The sequence below is a fragment of the Borostomias antarcticus genome, assembly GCF_949987555.1.
Source record: "Borostomias antarcticus genome assembly, chromosome: 3".
Taxonomy (NCBI): domain Eukaryota; kingdom Metazoa; phylum Chordata; class Actinopteri; order Stomiiformes; family Stomiidae; genus Borostomias; species Borostomias antarcticus.
The window spans coordinates 6,690,265-6,708,748 of record NC_140236.1 but is presented as its reverse complement, the minus strand read 5'-3'; the positions used below and the strand labels follow the sequence as shown (position 1 = coordinate 6,708,748).

The 18,484-nt window shown below is 41.6% G+C and overlaps 1 protein-coding gene across 1 annotated transcript; it reads left to right on the top strand.

Annotated features, from left to right (window-relative positions):
• Positions 1-811: 811 nt before the first annotated feature.
• Positions 812-17,746, top strand: pik3cd (phosphatidylinositol-4,5-bisphosphate 3-kinase, catalytic subunit delta; the record flags this gene model as incomplete). The annotated part of the gene is made up of 22 exons (XM_084461688.1): positions 812-952; positions 4,519-4,747; positions 4,933-5,165; positions 5,693-5,872; positions 6,367-6,522; positions 7,182-7,271; positions 8,398-8,619; positions 10,549-10,645; positions 10,964-11,094; positions 11,449-11,499; positions 12,609-12,776; positions 12,872-12,993; positions 13,098-13,241; positions 13,349-13,448; positions 13,759-13,937; positions 14,028-14,140; positions 14,307-14,385; positions 14,502-14,669; positions 15,506-15,629; positions 16,850-16,995; positions 17,109-17,241; positions 17,609-17,746. The coding sequence occupies 22 exons, from the start codon at positions 812-814 to the stop codon at positions 17,744-17,746; spliced, it is 3,144 nt and encodes a 1,047-aa protein (XP_084317814.1).
• Between the last annotated feature and the right edge of the window lie 738 nt (positions 17,747-18,484).

Below are 18,484 nucleotides of genomic sequence, written 5' to 3'. Positions count from 1 at the left end.
AGAAATTGGGTATTTTGATCTTCATTCTATCCGCACTTGCATTGACTTATAGCTATGTAGCAAATAATTAACATACAGTTCCTTTTAGGCTACATGGTAGTTTCACAAATACTATAATGCTCGATGCTTGCCTATACACGGCACAGTTTAGTAGCCTACCAAGACTTTATTCATACACATTTTACAATAGTTGATATTAATAGCCTACATCTCAATATAATGGCAGCATTTACCTTGATCTGTAACCCCTGAAAGTGTTACAACAAGTTGTGCGCACAGTAGGATGTGCCTAAACACAATTATTTTATGCACATTGCCGTAGCAATCAGCACTGTTGTAGGTGTCAGGATTATAATTTAGACGACCTAGCCTACTAGATGGCACACCAGTTCTGTTATCTAAAGGGTAGGCTAAAGAGGACGTAACTTGAAATGTTTATAAGTGATTTCAAAAGCAATGATAGAGGACGCATGGTAATTATACTCTCACTTTGTCTAACATCAGTCTATCAACAAGCCTAATAATGAACACTTCATAAATCAATTATACACCCGTTGTAATGTAGCCTATATATAGGCAACTATCTTAAACGTAGAACGTATACATATAGCCTATTGTAATTTGCGTGTCATTGTACCAAACTGTATGCGAGGCACCCAGACTAGGGTCACAGAGTACACTGGCTCTGTTACACATCCTCATATTGAGTGTTAAGCGAGGTCGCGTTGTCTTTGTGTGTTATGTGCACGGCTGGCTGGCTGGCCTTCCTGTGTGCAGCGGCGGAGCTGACGGTAAATGAGAAGCCGTCACCATGCCCCCAGGGGAGTATGGGATGCACGAGGAGTGGGAGAAGGAGGGGGACCAGGAGATCATGATCGACTTCCTGCTGCCCACTGGGATCTTCCTGAAATTCCCGGTGTCTCGCAGCAACACCATCAGGGCCATCAAAAAAGTAGGTCCTCCTCGTTCCCCTGTTTAACCCCTAACAGAATTCATAGTTATACGTAGGCTACATATGAATGCAAATGTTCACACGCAAGGTATTGATGTGCTTGTTTGTTCATGTGTGCACATACTTTATTAGTCAACATCTCCAATCTACTGTCATTGAGTCCAATCTACTTTAATTGGGTCTACTAATTGAAATGGCAGATAAAGAGCATGTACAAAATTGTTAGGGGGTTACATGTTTTGTTCAGGTCTCTGCTCTCAATTCAGAGCAGCACTGGGTATTGCCTATAGTAGCTTGGTCACATAAGGGTTATTTATAGTTTGTGGAGAGAGTCAGTGGAAGTGGAACTGAGCCAGCACAATGCAGCAAGGCATTGCAACTGGTACTAGGTCCTTGATTCAGCTGCTCACTGGTTATGAAATTGACTGTTTTAACAGTGATGGAGAAGAGAAGTATGTTTTTTGTCTCTCTAATACACACAAGTCTGACAGTTTGCTCCAGCAGATCTGTTCTTGAGCCTATTGAATGCCTGTTACTATGCCAACAGTTGAATGCCACTTCAGACTGTTTGGTTAGGCTGCATTAAACAAGGGTACTGCTGGGAGCTACAGTCTTTAAATATTAACTGTTGTTTTGAGTTTTTTTATTCAGAAATTATTCTCCTGTGAAAATGGCGTACTGTAGAATTCTAAAGTAAACATAATTTCGGTCTATCTAAATTGGCTAAATGCCCATGACATAGCCTAAGGGTTATGGATCACAGGTGAATTTGTAGTGGCATTATATTGTCAGTTCATCAGTTCAAGTTCAAGTTCAAAGTTTTATTTGACACATACTTTAATCATTCAGATACAGAAAAAAGTAAACCAAAGTAGGCCTACTATATATATCCAAATTTACTGGCAATGCACAAACAATACATCAAAAAATATAAATAATTGTAGAGAAATTGAATATACCAACATAAGCGAAATACTGTAATTTATTAATGTTTCAATGAAATCAACCAAAATCATAATTATTTAATGCAAAATAAATCTCACCAAAATCAAGGTTTCAAAATTATTGGCACCCCTCATTTAGTGCAACCACCTCTGGCAAGGATAACAGCATGGAGTCTTTTCCTGTAATGTTTGACAAGTTTAAGGAAGACATTTGAAGAGATTTTGGACCATTCCTCTGTCTAGGCAGATCCTTTCAAGATCCTTCATATTCTTGGGTTTGCTATTATCAACCGCCCTCTTCAACTCAGCCCACAGGTTTTCAATTGGATTGAAGTCTGGCGACTGATATGGCCATTGCAGATTTTTTTTTGTCAGGGAACCATTTCTGTGTGGATCTTGAGGTATGCTTTGGGTAATTGTCCTGTTGGAAAGTCCACCTACAGCCAAGTCCCAGCCTTCTGGCGGAAGCAGACAGATTATCAACCGAAATTGCCTGATACTTGGTGGAATTTATTATGCTATCAATCTTAACCAGTGCCCCTTGACCTCTGGAATTGAAACAGCTCCAAATCATCACTGACCCACCACCATAGTTCACCGTGAGCATGACGTGCCTTTCCTTGTATGCATCTCTGTTTCAACGCCAAATATGCCGATGCTGCATCTGACCAAAACATTACATTTTGCTCTCATCTGACCAAAGCACCTTCATCCAGTCATCATTTTAATGACATTTGGCAAACTCCAAGCACGTGCTTCTGTGTCTTTTGGTCAGAAAAGGCTTTCTTCTGGCAACCCTTCCAAAGAGCCTGTGGCTGTGGAGGTGGGGGTTTTTTAAACCTGGTGACCCCAAGACACCACCAAGGCCTGCAATTCTTTCACAGTGATTTTTTTTGCTTCTCTCACCAACCTCTTCAGTATCCTGAGGGGTGATATTCAGTAGCGTCCAATACCCATGAGATTTTCAAGGGTTCCATGTCTTTTGAATTTTTAATAATTGCCCTGACAGTGCTCAGTGGTATATTTAATCATTTGTGTGATCTTCTTGTAGCCATAACCAGATGTATCTGTCTCTTTTGAACTGCCCGTTCTTTTGTTTTCTTCATGGTGGGGATATTGCATGCGTGTTACCTCATTTTAATACCATAGTGAATGTAATGGCTCAATATAGTTCCTTAAGACTTTGATTAACTTAAATAAATGGAATTAATACCTGGTTTAATTTTGGTAGATGTTATTTACAATAATTGTAACTTTAAGGGTGCCATTAATTCTGAAACCTTGATTTGGAGGAAATTGATTTTTTAATTAAATCAGTAAATGGTTCTGATTGGTTCCATCTGCACATAATTAAATATTTATCACATGCTGGGATCTGGAGTTTCTCTATAACTATATTGTTTAGATTTTTTGGTTTTGTGTGCGCATTGCCTGTCAGGGGTGCCAGTAATTTTCAAGCCCACTGTACATATGGAATATGTAGGGGTGGGTCGTATACCCACCTCCCTTGTTCTCTGTAAAGCGCATTGTGTTGCCTCTGGGTATGAAATGCGCTATACAAATAAAGCTTTGATTGATTGATTGATATAGGCAAGGCAAGGCAAGTTTATTTGTATAGCACATTTCAGCAACAAGGCAATTCAAAGTACTTTACATGAGACATTAAACGCATCAAGACAAAGTGCAACACATAAAAGGTCATATAAAATGAAATGCAAAAAAGGACACTTTTCTTTATCACATACTGAATATATATCACATATCACATATGTATATATTAACAAGCAATGTGATATAGATATAAAGTGCTGCTGTGCTGAGTATATCAATCAATCAATCAAAGCTTTATTTGTATAGCGCATTTCATACCCAGAGGCAACACAATGCGCTTTACAGAGAACAAGGGAGGTGGGCATACGTCCCACCCCTACATATTCCAGAGGGAAGCAAAAACCAGTATCACCCGGGCGCCAGAAAAGTGAGCTGTAAAAATTCTTGCCTGACCCCTCTCAACAAGGCGATCGAGCAAGCTCCTGGAGTATGTTTAACGGCTAAGAAGTATAGCTACTGTGTAAGTCCCAGGTGAGCGAATAGTGAGATTAAAGTGTTGTAAGTCGCTTTGGATAAAAGTGTCTGCTACTGTAAATGACTGTAATTTAAACATTTTATGAGGGTGGCATCCTGTTGAGAGCAAGAGCAGGCCTAGACAATATCCTCAATCAGGGTCCGAATGGCCTGAGGGTAGAAGCTCCTCCAGAGCCTTTCCGAGTCGGCCTTGTGGATGCAGCACACTGCAGCAGAGAATAGATTCTGATGTCAGGGTGGCTGGGATCCCTCAAGATTCTCCTGACCTTGGTCTTGCACCACCTGGTGTAGATGTCCTGGAGGTGTGGGAGTGACCCCCCCCCCCCGTAGGCCCTCTGTAGGGCTTTTTGGTCAGCATGTTTGTGTTACTGTAGGCTACATTCAGATTGAGTAGTTGGTTACTCATTGGTTTGTGGCTCAGAATGTGGCAAGAATATGTACAATGTATGCAGTATGCAGTAGTCTTTAGTAACCTGTCAGGAAACCATGTATTCATGTACAGTACAGTATGGGTGTGTGTTTGTGTACTTTGGTTAGATGGTGTGGCGAAACGCTAGCAGCGAGCCCCTGTTTGGTGCCCTGGGCGAACCAGACGCGTACGTATTCACCTGCATCAACTCAACGGCAGAGAGGGAGGAGCTGGAGGATGAGACGCGCCGCCTGTGTGATATCCGGCCGTTCATGTTCGTGCTGAGGCTGGTTGCACGGGAAGGGGACCGCGTGGAGAAACTCACAAACACACAAATTAGCCTCCTGATTGGCAAAGGTCTGCACTGCTCTCTCAGAGACACATAGTAGCTTTAAAGACTAGGAAGAAGTTATGGGGGAACATCATGGTTATGGGGAACTACATCTTCAAATATTATCCAACACATTTTGCCAATTGGGACACTATGTCTTAATGCGCTAATATGAACTTCCATGTACGTCCATACTGTATGTGTTTCTCAGGCCTGCATGAGTTTGAGTCCCAGAAGAACCATGAGGTGAATGAGTTCCGGGCCAGGATGCGCTCCTTCTGTGAAGAGAAGGCCCAAGAACGCCAGCGGTTGCCATGGTACCAGTGGATGGAGTACAGCTTTCCATGTGACCTAGAGCCGTGTTCTTCTCTGCCTGGCTCAGGGAGCATGAAGTCCAAAAGCACCAAGAAAATCCTCATCAATGTTAAGTTTGAGGCATGCGATGTGAGTTCTTTATTCTTTATGCCTGTTTTGACTCTGGGCCTGTCCTAAGCCTAGTGAAGCTTGCTTATGAGGACTTGGAGGGGAAATTCATCCTTTTGATTTAAGACATGAGTATTGAACTACAAAGTTTTTTAGCACAAAGCTTTTGTTTGGATCTTTCAGAGGTTTCACCTTGTGTAGGTAATTGTGGAGGATGACCTGAAGTAAAAGTAACGTCAGCTGGAAATCCCCCTCCCACATCACAAATTGCAATTACTTTGCAAGTCTTCAAAACATTACTTTGGAATTACCTGTACAAGTGATGACAGAATATAAGTCACAGAGCTCCAAGATGAGAACTGCTGCAGTGAAATAATGGTTTCACAGTGTGCACAAAAACAGTACACAACCCACTGAGAGACACATAATTAGTTCTTATTCTAATTCTGCGTCACCACCATGAAAATTAGCTCACACAAATTAACCATAACAAAAATATGCGAATATAGTGTGAATGTAATAATTTAACATTTATTTTTCTTCTTCAGGAAAGCTTCATGCTACAACAGGATCCCCACGACTTGCCAGTGAATCTGATGCGGAGTGCCCTGAAGAAGAAGGCCACAGTGTTCAGGAGTTCTTTCAAACAGGAGCCAGAGGACTACACGCTGCAGGTCAACGGGAGGGGGGAGTACATCTATGGGAAACAACCCTTGTGCCAGTTCAAAGTGAGTGACCAAATTAAATAAGTTTCTTTGAACTCACCCAAATTGTTCACAAATAGCAGAGGTTTTTGTCAATATATCGGTCTGATATGTCTGTTTTGTTGTTTATTTTGTCTGGGCTGTTTTGTGATGGTTATTTTGTCTAAGCTGTGATGTTTTCTCTCAATTGTGAGGCTTGGCATAAAAGTCTGGAGTGGAGTGAGTCAAGGCCTTGATGTCTAGAGACTCTGTTGTTGATTTTGAAACTCCAGCTACCTGCAGGGATGACTCATATCTCTCCAGCAGCCTTCAGAAGGGAACTACATCCACACATAATAAGATTTCAGCTGCATTAACCCCACAGTAAACGAACAGCCTCCAGGACTCAACCATGGGTACAACCAGTGAGGTCTTGACTCTGGGAAACATCTGTGGGTGAGCCGTGTGGTTGGTGGGTGAACCAGTCAAATCCCCCATACCCTATTTCATCACCTCTACCTCCTCCTCTCTGTCCATAGTACCTTTTATCGTGTCTGAGAGGAGGTCAAAATCCTCACCTGATCATGGTCCATCACTCCACCATCCTGAAGTACCAAGAGGAACAGGCCAGCATGTGCAGCCAGGTGTCTAAGAGTCGCTCCTCATCCAAACCGCCCCCACTGCCCCTGAAGAAGGTGAGAGGTCAACCTCTTGGGCCGTAGTCATCTTCCATTAACAGAATATCACATGTTTTGTCCCCACTTTGGTTTTGGGCTTTGGTTGTTCCTTGAGTAGTGTTTTGGACTTTGGCTTTTGCCAAAACACATTGTGCACCATGTACCCACAATAATTGACAGTTGTAAAACTGTAAATGTTTGCAGGTGTGTTCACTGCATCAGACGCACAAAGAAATGTCAAAATGAAAATGGGTGTGAGTGTTATAATAGGTGTAGACTAATTTATGAACATCAGTGTAACTATGGAAATGCTGTTTCCTTCCTCAATGACGGAAGAAGTGTGTGGTAAAGACTTGACAATAATAGCATGCCTATGACCAATCACACACACACACACACACACACACACACACACACACACACAGAGTTGCTGCTATAGATTGTGTGTGTGTGCATTATGAGTTTTCTTTTTTTCTTTCTTTCTTTCTTTCTTTCTTTCTTTCTTTCTTTCTTTCTTTCTTTCTTTCTTTCTTTCTTTCCTTCCTTGTCTCCTTTTAAGTGAACAAACAAACTGAAATCATTATTCATACTAATTCACACACTGGATTGAATGTAACCAAAATGTCTCAGGTATAAGCAAAGAAAATGTCCTAATTACATTTTTCTCCTATGTACAGCAGAACACATCTTCTCTGTGGTCCATTGAAGAAGCTTTACACATTCACCTGCTCCAGGGCAGTCGAGTCAACGCAGATGAAGGCATGAAGGTTGGTGTGGTTTTGTGTGGGTTTTTCGCACCCTACTAAATGAAAAGCAGCATTGAATTGTGTACAGTACCAATATTTCGGGTGTAGACAGGAGGGTTGACATGCAAACGATGGGGTCATATGATCCTGACCACATATTTCCCATAATTCATCAAGGCGGTTGGCTGAAACTCTTCAAAACAGGAAGTGGGGAGGGCCTATCTGCTTACATGTCTCACTGTGGGGCCTAGATTCTTAGAAAAAGGCAGCCTTCACACTGTTGCTCGCCTTCACACTTCTTTTTTTTTTTTTTTGAAGGGGGAGATGGATGTCGTTACTACTGCAGATAGGGCATGATTGGCCTGACCTATCTTGAAACTTGTATATATGCCTCTGCCTTTTACTCACTCTAGTTTCTATTTCGGTGCTGGTCTGGAGATGTGTGGCGCAAGCAGGAAAAAACAACTTGTCATCTGTTGTATAGAGATGCTGTAAAGCACAGATGCTATAATACATTTCTATTTTAAATCTATTTCGCTTAGCAATGTATGCACATCATACACACTTGGATTTAACAGAGAACACCCAGAGAGAGAGAGTCCATGTCTGGAAGTGTGTTAATGTTTTGTGTGTGGGATTCAGCTTCTTCATTAACCATGTTACTGTTTAGAGGGGTTATTAAGTTCAGTGTACTTCCGGCTGCTACCTCAGAGCAGACCATGACTCACAATATATTTGTCCTGACACATAATTATCAGTCATGTCTGCTGTTGGCAGGCAGAGGTTTGGAAAGATACCCTGCAGGGAAATGTCCACTCATATACTTAGCAAAATCTGGATTCAGCCCAGCCTTGTTTGAGTTGCCAAGCAAGGTAGGCAGTGGCCCATGGTGAGGCATTGCTAGCACAGAATCAGTGTTTATTTCTTAAACGTTGGATGTCACCATGTTTTTGACATGATGAAGGTGCATTGATTTTCATTGTGGACGTGCAGGCTTTGAATCCTATCGCAAGATTTTGTATTAAACATTCCCCTGATGTCTATCGGGAGATATTTGCGAGGTAAAATGTTGAACAAAGACCGCTGTGGTGAGCCCAGAAAGTGTTACTGAAGGCACCATTGTTTGTTTGTGTCCCCCCTCTTGTAGCTGGTGGTCCAGGCAGGCCTGTATCACGGCAACGAGCTGCTGTGTAAGGTGGTGACCAGCAGCGAGGTTGCCGTGTGCTCTGAGCCCCTGTGGGACCAGAAGATGGTGTTTGACATCAATGTTGCGGACCTGCCTCGCATGAGCCGTCTCTGCTTCGCCCTCTACGCCGTCGTGGAGAAGGCCAAGAAACCTCGCGGCACCAAAAAGAAGAACAAGCGAGCTGTGAGTAGCTGCCGTTAGAAAAGATTAACGTGACAAACCTGCTGTGATGCAAGCCATATCTGTGTGTGTGAGTTAGTGTAGGTTGCTTTTTGTGTTCGTGGGTGTGAACCTGTTAGCAAGCACAAACATATAATATTTCCTCTGTAGTATGTAGTGTGTGTGTGTTTGTCTGTGTGGGTGTGTTGAGCCTGATTGTGCTAGTGTTCAGCGGCAGGTTTGTGGTTAACGTCTCATCCGTTTTGGCTCTTTTATCTGTTGAACACTCACTCCAAGGAAGGAAGATAAGTGCGTCAAATTCATGGAATTTCTCAACTCTGGTTTCAGTCCCCATAGATATTTATGTTGTCCTCCTAAGTATTTGCTCTTTCATTTTCAAAGACAACTTCCTAAATCTGCAGCTGTGATACTGTAACTCTAAGGGGACGTTGGCAAGAACAGTTCTTACACGACATGTTTGTGTAAAGGTGGTGTGGTAACTCTATGCTTAAAGCTGCAGTAGGTCACTTCTGCACAAGCTATCTATGCAGCGAGGGAAAAGTCCATCTAACAAGTTCAATTCAGTCTGCTTCAATCTCACGGTTTATGTGTTCGGTACCATAAGGCCTTAGAAGAATGATGATTTGATCTCAGCACACGTATACACTTGAACCAGGTGCAGCCATGCCTAAATGTTATTATAAAAGTAATTATAATTGCTGTAGCAGAGCCAACTGCGATTTTCACAGAGGAGCTCAATCACATATCTTTCTCGATTTATTATAGCAATATAGCAAATATTTAAATGTTTTAAATCATATATACTGCAGTTTTATGAATATGATACAATCACTGTTTTGAAAGAATCCTTCTGTATTAGGTGAAAAGCATAATGCATTAAAACTATGCAGTAACAATACTATTAAAGTATTAATATAAAAAAATCTTATTATAAATTATTTGGGACAATACTCTAAAATCTGAACCTGATAGAAATGCTGAATATATGCTTTGCTAGTTGAATATTGAACAGTATCAATAACAGAAATAAGGAACATTAAAAAGTATTGCACACAAACCCCAAATTCCCCCTCCGTCATGGTTCTTGGGTCAGCCTTGTTTTTGAAGTGGCATCTGTGGCCACCATGGAGAGAATGCTCCCAGGTGTGCTGGAGGGAGCTAGGCCTCAACGACTCTGCTTCTGCTTTCTGTGTCACTTCTCTCTTCCGTTTCACACAAGAGAAGCTCCCTCAGACAGACGCCAGGAAGCCAGAAGTCCTACTCATTCGTATCACCTTGTTTTAGTTCATCTTAGCAGAAGTCGCCACACAAAGAGTTTTCCCTCTGTGACCATTTACCATAGCTCCTCTTTTTCATCTATCATTCCACCATCCACCATCTGAACTAGTTTTAGAAGACTTGTCTTGTAATTTCACTATTAAGGACAATGATTAGTGGGGATTTCTTGAGATGTTCAAAAGGATAATGTGGCACTAGCCTGTCTTGTTTTACATTTATACTATACCACTGTGAATGCTATAATTAGTAGTTCTGTGTATGAATTACCATTATTTAACATTACTACTATTGCTACCAAGACCAGTTAACCAAAATGGAAAGTTTTTGTATATCGTCATAGTGCCTAGTGATTGTGCAAGAATGAGTCGGTTGTTTTCTTGCGGCATCAACATTTCAGTGCCCGCATTCATTTCAAAACAGGAAGCCAGGAAGCTATTGTACATTCAAAAGAATTAGTAGCCAAAAGTTCCAGAAGTATGACTAAAAACATCAGTTCTATCTTTTTTTTTCTTAGTTTTGTGCCTACAAAGAAAGTTAAAGAAAACCGTCTTCAGTAACTGATTGAATACCCTTAATACTCAAAGTAGAGCCCAAGGTGGGAAGTGTGTGAAAGGACTAATGAGCAAATGAGTGTGTGCTCTTTATCTCCACCAGGATTGTCCGATAGCTTGGGTCAACACCATGGTGTTCGACTACAAGGACCAGCTGAAGACCGGGGAGTTTCTCTTGTCTACATGGCCCTCAGTCCCTGGTACTTAGATTTCCATCTCAAGCCATATATACGAGCCTCCATCAACACCACTATTCTCAACTCTCCCACACTAACTGGCAACGTCTGAATAATGGGGGAAAAATACCAACCAAAGTGACACACCGTACTGCACATCTCACATATTAACACAGCATGCATATCAGCGATGCAATATGGAGACTTTTGTCTCTGTTAGAAACTGATTTTGTCCCTAGTGCTTTCTTAGTGCTCAAAATACCAGAAAAAGCTATTCAGTTTTAGGTAAAAAATGATCCTGACTTTCAGAAAGTGTTTTATCTCTGATATTTGTCACCACAGATGACAAGACGGACCTGCTGAATCCCATGGGCACAGTGGAGAAAAACCCCAACATAGACAGTGCAGCTGGACTTCTCATTCGCTTCCCTAATGTCAGACCCCATCCTCTGTACTACCCTCCTCTCCAAAAGGTACAATTCACCTCATTTTTTATTTTTATACACACATTATCGAAATGGTTCACCTTTCTGTTACATAATGATACTTGAATTGGATATCTCATTGTAGATTATGGAAAGTAAAGGTCTATTTATTATGTTTTTAAATCTCGCAAATACATCGGGGTCAGCTCTATGTTCCCACAGCCCATTGGTCTCACATTACTAAGACTTACTAAGGGACATGGGACCATTGGGCTGTGGGACCATTGGGCTGTGGGACCATAGAGCTGTGGGACCATAGAGCTGTGGGACCATTGGGCTGTGGGACCATTGGGCTGTGGGAACATAGACACGCTCCCAATACATCTACACGTCTACTTTCAGATGAGTGACCATGAAAAAAATGGGGGCAGAGTTGTTGTAACTAAAGAGGAGGTAAGGGGTTTACTTACTTACTTACTTACTTACTCTTTTTTCTCCAACAGTTCAGTTTGCCGCATCTACCTAGTGTATGTTAAGATATTATACTGTAATCATTGGCGATTTTATAGGGGGGGCAGGGGGGGCAAGTGCCCCCCCTGATTGTACAGCCCAACTCTGCTCAGATTCTTAAAAAAAAAAAATATATATATATTTTATAATATAATATAATATAATATATATAATATAATATTTAAAGTTAAATTATTAAATACATAATTGTGGTTTGTACCAGTTTGTGTTAGATCATCATTAATTTTAAAAGTGTATTTATTACTCAAACTAGGCTACCTTTAAAAATATATATATATTCATAATCCACTAATGGCACAACTCGTCCGTCGAAAAAAATTAGATCTGACTGTACTGCTCAGTGCTCAACAAGCTACAACTAGCCAACCTGCTCATAATGGCAAAAAGAGCTATAAAAACAATTTACCACTTCTTCATAAAATAAAATAAAATCTGGCAATGCTAATGAAGAAGCTACCACTCGAAATGACAGCGCAGCAGGTGCAATCGAATGCAGAAGTGCTCCAGAGGCTATGGAAGCTAGCACTAGCACTAGCAACATCAGCATCGGCGAGGAAGCTAGCACCAGCAGGCAGTTGCAGTTTGATGTTGTGATGTTGGGTATGGCCTAGTGCTCGGTCATAAAGTCATATTGACATGCTCGTGGTGTCTAGATGAAGTTTGATGCGTTGTACATATTGAATTGTCATACGGATTTCTTATTAGCATACTGTTCACAACTGGTATTCTTTGTAAATAGATGGGACGAGACGGCAGAACTGTTTTGTTTTTTTTCTCACGTCACTTCTGCACAAAATGTTGCCCCCCCTACTCTCAGAGGGTAAAATCGCCTATGACTGTAATGGCTCTGTATCCCTGATTTTGTTATATTATCCTCCCCAAACAGTTTATATAGTGGGGGGGGGGGGGGTTATAAAGGTGGAACTCATTACACCGTTTGTGTATTTTTGTATTGTTGTTCTCTGTTCCGCTTTTGAAATTGCAATGAAATACATGCATTAAAATAAAATTATATGTATTATCCTCCCCAGTTAATGAAGCTAAAAGAGATAGTGGACAACAAAAACTACACAGAGTTCTTTGAGGATGAAAAGGAGCTTCTATGGAAGTTACGTGATGAAGTCCGAGCGCTCTACCCCGAGAGTCTGCCCAAACTCCTCCTCATCACCAAATGGAATAAGCACGAGGATGTGGTGCAGGTAGAGAAGAAGACAGTAACTGGCCTTAGACAACTCTAAAAAAAAAAACAGAAAAGACAGTAAGTATTGTAAGTATTGTGTTCCGTTGTGTACAGATGGTGGATTTGCTGAGGAAATGGCCGGACCTCCCTGCCCTCCATGCTCTGGAGCTGCTGGACTACAGCTTCCCTGACCCGATCGTGCGTTCCTTCACTCTCCGCTGTCTGAGGAAGCTCAGGTGCTTTGACTCTCACCGATTCTCCCCTCGTACTTTATCTCCTCTGCTTGTCAGTTGATCAGCAGCACAAAAAAAATAATAATACGGCATCTCCCCCTCTGCAGTGATGACGAACTGCTCCAGTATCTGCTGCAGTTGGTGCAGGTGCTGAAGTACGAATCCTACCTGCACTGTGACCTGGCCACCTTCCTGCTGGAGAGAGCGCTGTCTAACAAGAGGATAGGACACTTCCTCTTCTGGCACCTCAGGTCAGGGCTTGACTGACTAACATTGAGAAGTACCAGTGTTTCTCTGCAGTGCTCGGTGGTGGTTTTAAAGCTATAATGGCGGATTACGTCCTGTGTCATTGTGGCAGGTCTGAGATGCACGTGGCCTCGGTCAGTCTGCGCTTCGGCCTGATTCTGGAGGCCTACTGCAGAGGGAACATTTACCACATCAAGAGCCTAATGAAACAGGTAAGCAGAACTCAATTATTTTTCGTGGCATGCCGACACTGCTCCAACCGATGTCCACCAACCTCCAACACTCTAAAGTTGGCAGTTGTTGTTAGAATGTTGGGAGTTTAAAATTCAGCTGCAAAATCCATCCATCCAACGCCAACAGTCACCAACAAACATGGCACACCAATCCAACGTTGGTGTCGGTTGGTGTTGGTTGGCGTTGGCTGGGGCAGTGTGCAAACAACTACACATCGCACATGGATGGCATAGAGTGCTCGCTCTTGTCTGTCTGGGTCAACTCATTTGTCCTCGTCCCTCCCTGCAGACCGAGGCCCTAGGTAAGATGAAGGCCCTGAACGACTTTGTCAAGTCAGGCTCCCAGAAAACGTCGCGTCAGCAGACCACCGAGGACATGAAGCTATGCATCAAACAGGACGCCTACCTGGAGGCTCTCTCCGACCTCCTGTCCCCGCTCAACCCCAGCATCCTGCTGTCTGAGATCTGGTGGGTGTCTGTCTCCATCTCTCTCACGCACAAGCACACACATATGCAAACATGCATAAAAACACATTTGTGACATGCTTCATGTTGCAGTGCGGACAGATGCAAGTTCATGGACTCCAAGATGAAGCCTCTATGGCTGATGTACAAGAACCAGGGTATGCTGCATGGGGACGCGGTGGGGATTATATTCAAGAATGGAGATGGTGAGAGGAAAAATCAAAATTCATTCACCGTTTATTTGTGTGATATTCAGCCAACAATCTCCTCAGTTTTTGACGTTGACTCCGTTGAGGTCATTAATGCGGTAAAGCATGCATGAAAGGGTTTCACTTATTTAAATCTTAATTTTACTTACTTGTCATTGGTCAGATCTTCGACAAGACATGTTGACTCTCCAAATGATTCAGCTCATGGAGAACCTGTGGAAGAAGGAGGGGCTAGATCTCAGGTATTTAGCGGCAACATAGATTTGGTTTGAACTGTATGAATTACTCTGGAAAATGTTTTGAAGCAAGGTAATGGTTTTGTCATGCTAAACAGTTTTCTCCTCTTTCCCTGTGGAAGGATGATCCCATATGGCTGCCTCTCCACCGGTAACAAAACGGGCCTCATCGAGGTGGTGAAGAACTCCGACACCATTGCCAACATCCAACTAAACAACAGCAACAGTGCAGCCACTGCTGCCTTCAACAAAGACGCTTTACTGAACTGGCTCAAATCCAAGAACCCAGAGTGAGCCTGACATAACATACACCTTCTAGACTAAGTCCTATTAGAAGTGAATATATGAATAACATTTATCTTTACCTATATATGGTACAGTATGTAGTTATAGAAGACTGTGGATGAATAGTGATGAGCTGGAAGTAACTGTTTCTGCCTTTATGGATGAGTGCCCATGAAGTGAATGCTGATGTTAGCATTAGCACAGTGGCAATGACAGATATGCAAGCATGGCCAACAGAATACAGTCTTTGCTCGATGGGAATGTAGTGTTCGATTTACAGTATTTGGATTTATTTGGATCCTTAACAACAATAAGTGGCTGTGCTTCAAATGAGTTTGTCTGTGCTTTAGGGTAAAGTGCTCTCAGTAAAGCAGACCAACAAAACCTTTTGACATTATTCTGACAAGTCAGGTTCAAGCTATATCCAGGCAAAAAAGCCTTACCATAGTTCGACTCTGCTATGGCACTAGAACAGAGTGAGGGTTAGATGTACAGTAATAATTTAACATGGTGAACCCAGTGGCCATCTACACCTGTATTGCATGACTTATCTGTGAATCATTTCTCTCCCTCATAACCTTCTCTGCAAATATTTCACAGAACAGTGAGGAAATCTTTCTTCATGAGTCAGTAAGAGAGAGAGTGAGAACGAGAGAGAGAGATGTGTGTGTGTGTGGTGTGTGTGTGTGTTTGTGTGCGTGCGTGTGGCGTGCGTGCGTGTGGTGTGTGTGTGCGTGTGTGTGTGAAAGTGAAAGAATTGAAAATGAAAATTAGGGGAAAGTAAGGAAATAAAGATTTAGAGAAATGGAGACTGATGCCTCTTTCGCCTGTCTGTCAACAGAGATAAACTTGACCAAGCCATTGAGGAGTTCACCCTGTCCTGTGCTGGGTACTGTGTAGCCACCTACGTTTTAGGCATAGGAGATCGCCATAATGACAATATCATGATCAAGGAAAACGGACAGGTGAGATAATCAATCTTGTCAAAGTGTTGTTTTTACTTTGCGTACTGTATAGAAGAGTACTGTGGATCATTTTCTTTTTTTTCTTTTTTTAACAGTATGTTTATTGATTTTCAGATAACACAAACAATGCATCACTATATTTCCATTTACAAGCTTACACTAAGCATACATAATACGTAATTTCAGGCATTTTTGAAAAGTGCAGTCAAAATAATACACACAAGGGACATAAATACACAGAGACCACTAAATAATAATAAAAACAACAAAAACAAAACAAAGTATCTTATTCTATATATTCTTCACCTTATTCTATATGGGTAACCATAAGTTAATCAACTTGCAGCCCCCCCACACACCCCTACTCTTCTGGCTCAGCTAGAATATTCCCCAAGTCTCCATGTTCAATAAAATGTATGAACGGATCCCATATCTTTTTGAATATCTCCTGTTTATTTTAAGTATATAGATGATATTCTGATTTTCGAGACATTTCCCTAAGCCACTGACTTAATCAAGGTCTATTTATGTTCTTCCACGAAAAAGCTATTAGTCATTTGGCTTGTAACAAACATAAATCTAAGACCTGCTCACTTTTCTGTATACCATTCGGATACAGGCCCAGACTGAATAACTTAGGCTTCAAGGCCAGTTTTATTGCTAAGATCTTTTCTATCATGAGTCTCACCTCTTCTCCGGAACATTTATATCTTTTCACATTGCCACATACAATGCCAAAGAGTCCCTCTAGACTGCTCATATTTAGAATGTGGTAATTTTCTAATGTCAATGTTAAACATGTAAAACACCCAGATTAGAATTCCTGCCAAACCAGGGAAGGATTCAAAGGAGTCTCTCCTCAGAAATTATGAAAGCTGTAGTAGTATCCCCAACCACAAGGTGGCAGACTTTCATTTCAGATCACTGATTATAGCTAACCATAATTATTTCTTTCAGATTTTTTGTCATAATAGTACATGGAGATGTTTATGGGTATACATATAAGGAAAGATTTAGATAAATTTGCATAAAATACATTAAATGTAGACATACTGCATTATACAAGACTGGCATCTATGTCCTGTTTAGTGTTAACTTCAGTGTTAATCTTAAAAATGGCCTGTTTTAATCCCATGTTTCAGCCCAATGGCAAAGTAGGTAGCAGGGTAAATTACTGAGTTGTGTGTGTAACCCTATCACCTGCCCTGTCTGCTCTCCAGCTGTTCCACATCGACTTTGGTCACTTCTTGGGGAACTTCAAGAGCAAATTTGGAATCAACAGGGAGCGTGTGCCTTTTATTCTGACTTATGACTTTGTCCATGTGATTCAACAAGGGAGGACCAACAACAGTGAGAAGTTTGAGAGGTGAAAAAAAAAATCTGTCACACGTTCAGTTTGTGTCTGTGAATGAGCTACTGTATATGATTCTTTAACTGGATGATAATGATGTTTAATCTCTCCCATGGCTACATCATCAGGTTCCGGGAATGCTGTGAGCAGGCCTATAAGATCCTGTGCCGCAACGGTACCCTGTTTGTCAATCTGTTTGCCATGATGAAGGCAGCTGGATTACCAGAGCTCAGCACCGTCAAGGACATCCAGTATCTAAAGGTACAGTACGCTATGGTTCTTTACATAGGGGCGGCTGTGGCTTAGGAAGTAGAGTGGGTCATCGAATGATCGCAGGGTAGGCGGTTGGAATCCCGGCTCCTCCTGTCCACATGTCGAAGTGTCCTTGAGCAAGGCACTGAACGCCAAATTGTTCCCAATGAGCAGGCTAGCACCTTGCATGGCAGCCGCCGCCATTGGTGTGTGAATGTGTGTTTGAATGGGTGAATGAGAGGCAATTGTAAAGCGATTTGGATAAAAGCACCATAAGTGCAGTCCATTTACCATTCACCATTTATCCAGATGTGTGTTTTAGAGAATTTGAAGGTTATTGATGTGGTTAGCACTCTCTCTCTCTCTCTCTCTGAAGGACTCTCTGGCTTTGGGCAAATCTGAGGAAGAAGCTCTGAAGAGTTTCAAAGTCAAGTTCAACGAGGCTCTGCGAGAGAGCTGGAAGACGAAGGTTAACTGGATGATGCACTCTTGGGCCAAAGAAAGCAGACTTTGAGAATCGCTATTGTATGGAGAACTTAAAGAGACCAAACAAATACTCATTGGATTTGAACCAATAGAGCCAAATGGACGACCTGGACAAATGGACGAAATGCACTGAAGACTTGGATGCCATTCAGCATCTTAATACGTCTTGGAAATGTTTACACCTGATTGTCTTATTAATACAGATTGTTATGATTTATGAACTGATATTTAACAGCAAATACCCGAAGACTGAAACAATTCGTGAACATTTTGTCCTTGTTTCAATACACAGAGACATTACCGACACAACACAAACCACTTTCTCGAAGAGTCAATCCACTTGTCACAAAAACAGCATTTGGAAGAGTGATTGAAGTTGACAGACTGGTAGCAACAGATCCAACAAGCTTAATATTGGAGCCATAACAGTATGGACAATGTATCCTACTCGAAAAAAAAGTAATCAAGCTATGATTAGCTTTTCTGTGACGTGTGTTTAAGGACAATATGGTTTACATTTATTGACAGTTCAATGATTTCCTTCCATATCAATCAAAGCAATTTTGTTTTCAGGCTACTGTACATTAATCTGTTTTGCTGTATTTAAGACTTTTACTGGTACATTGAAGGTGTTTTTACAAACTACAAAGCTGAATTGAGCTTTGTAACAGTTTTTAGATGTTTTACCTTGATACTGTGGGTGACTGTCTTATGGTGTGTGGGTACGATTTTGCCTTTTGGAGTGTTTGAAAACACCGTGGAATAA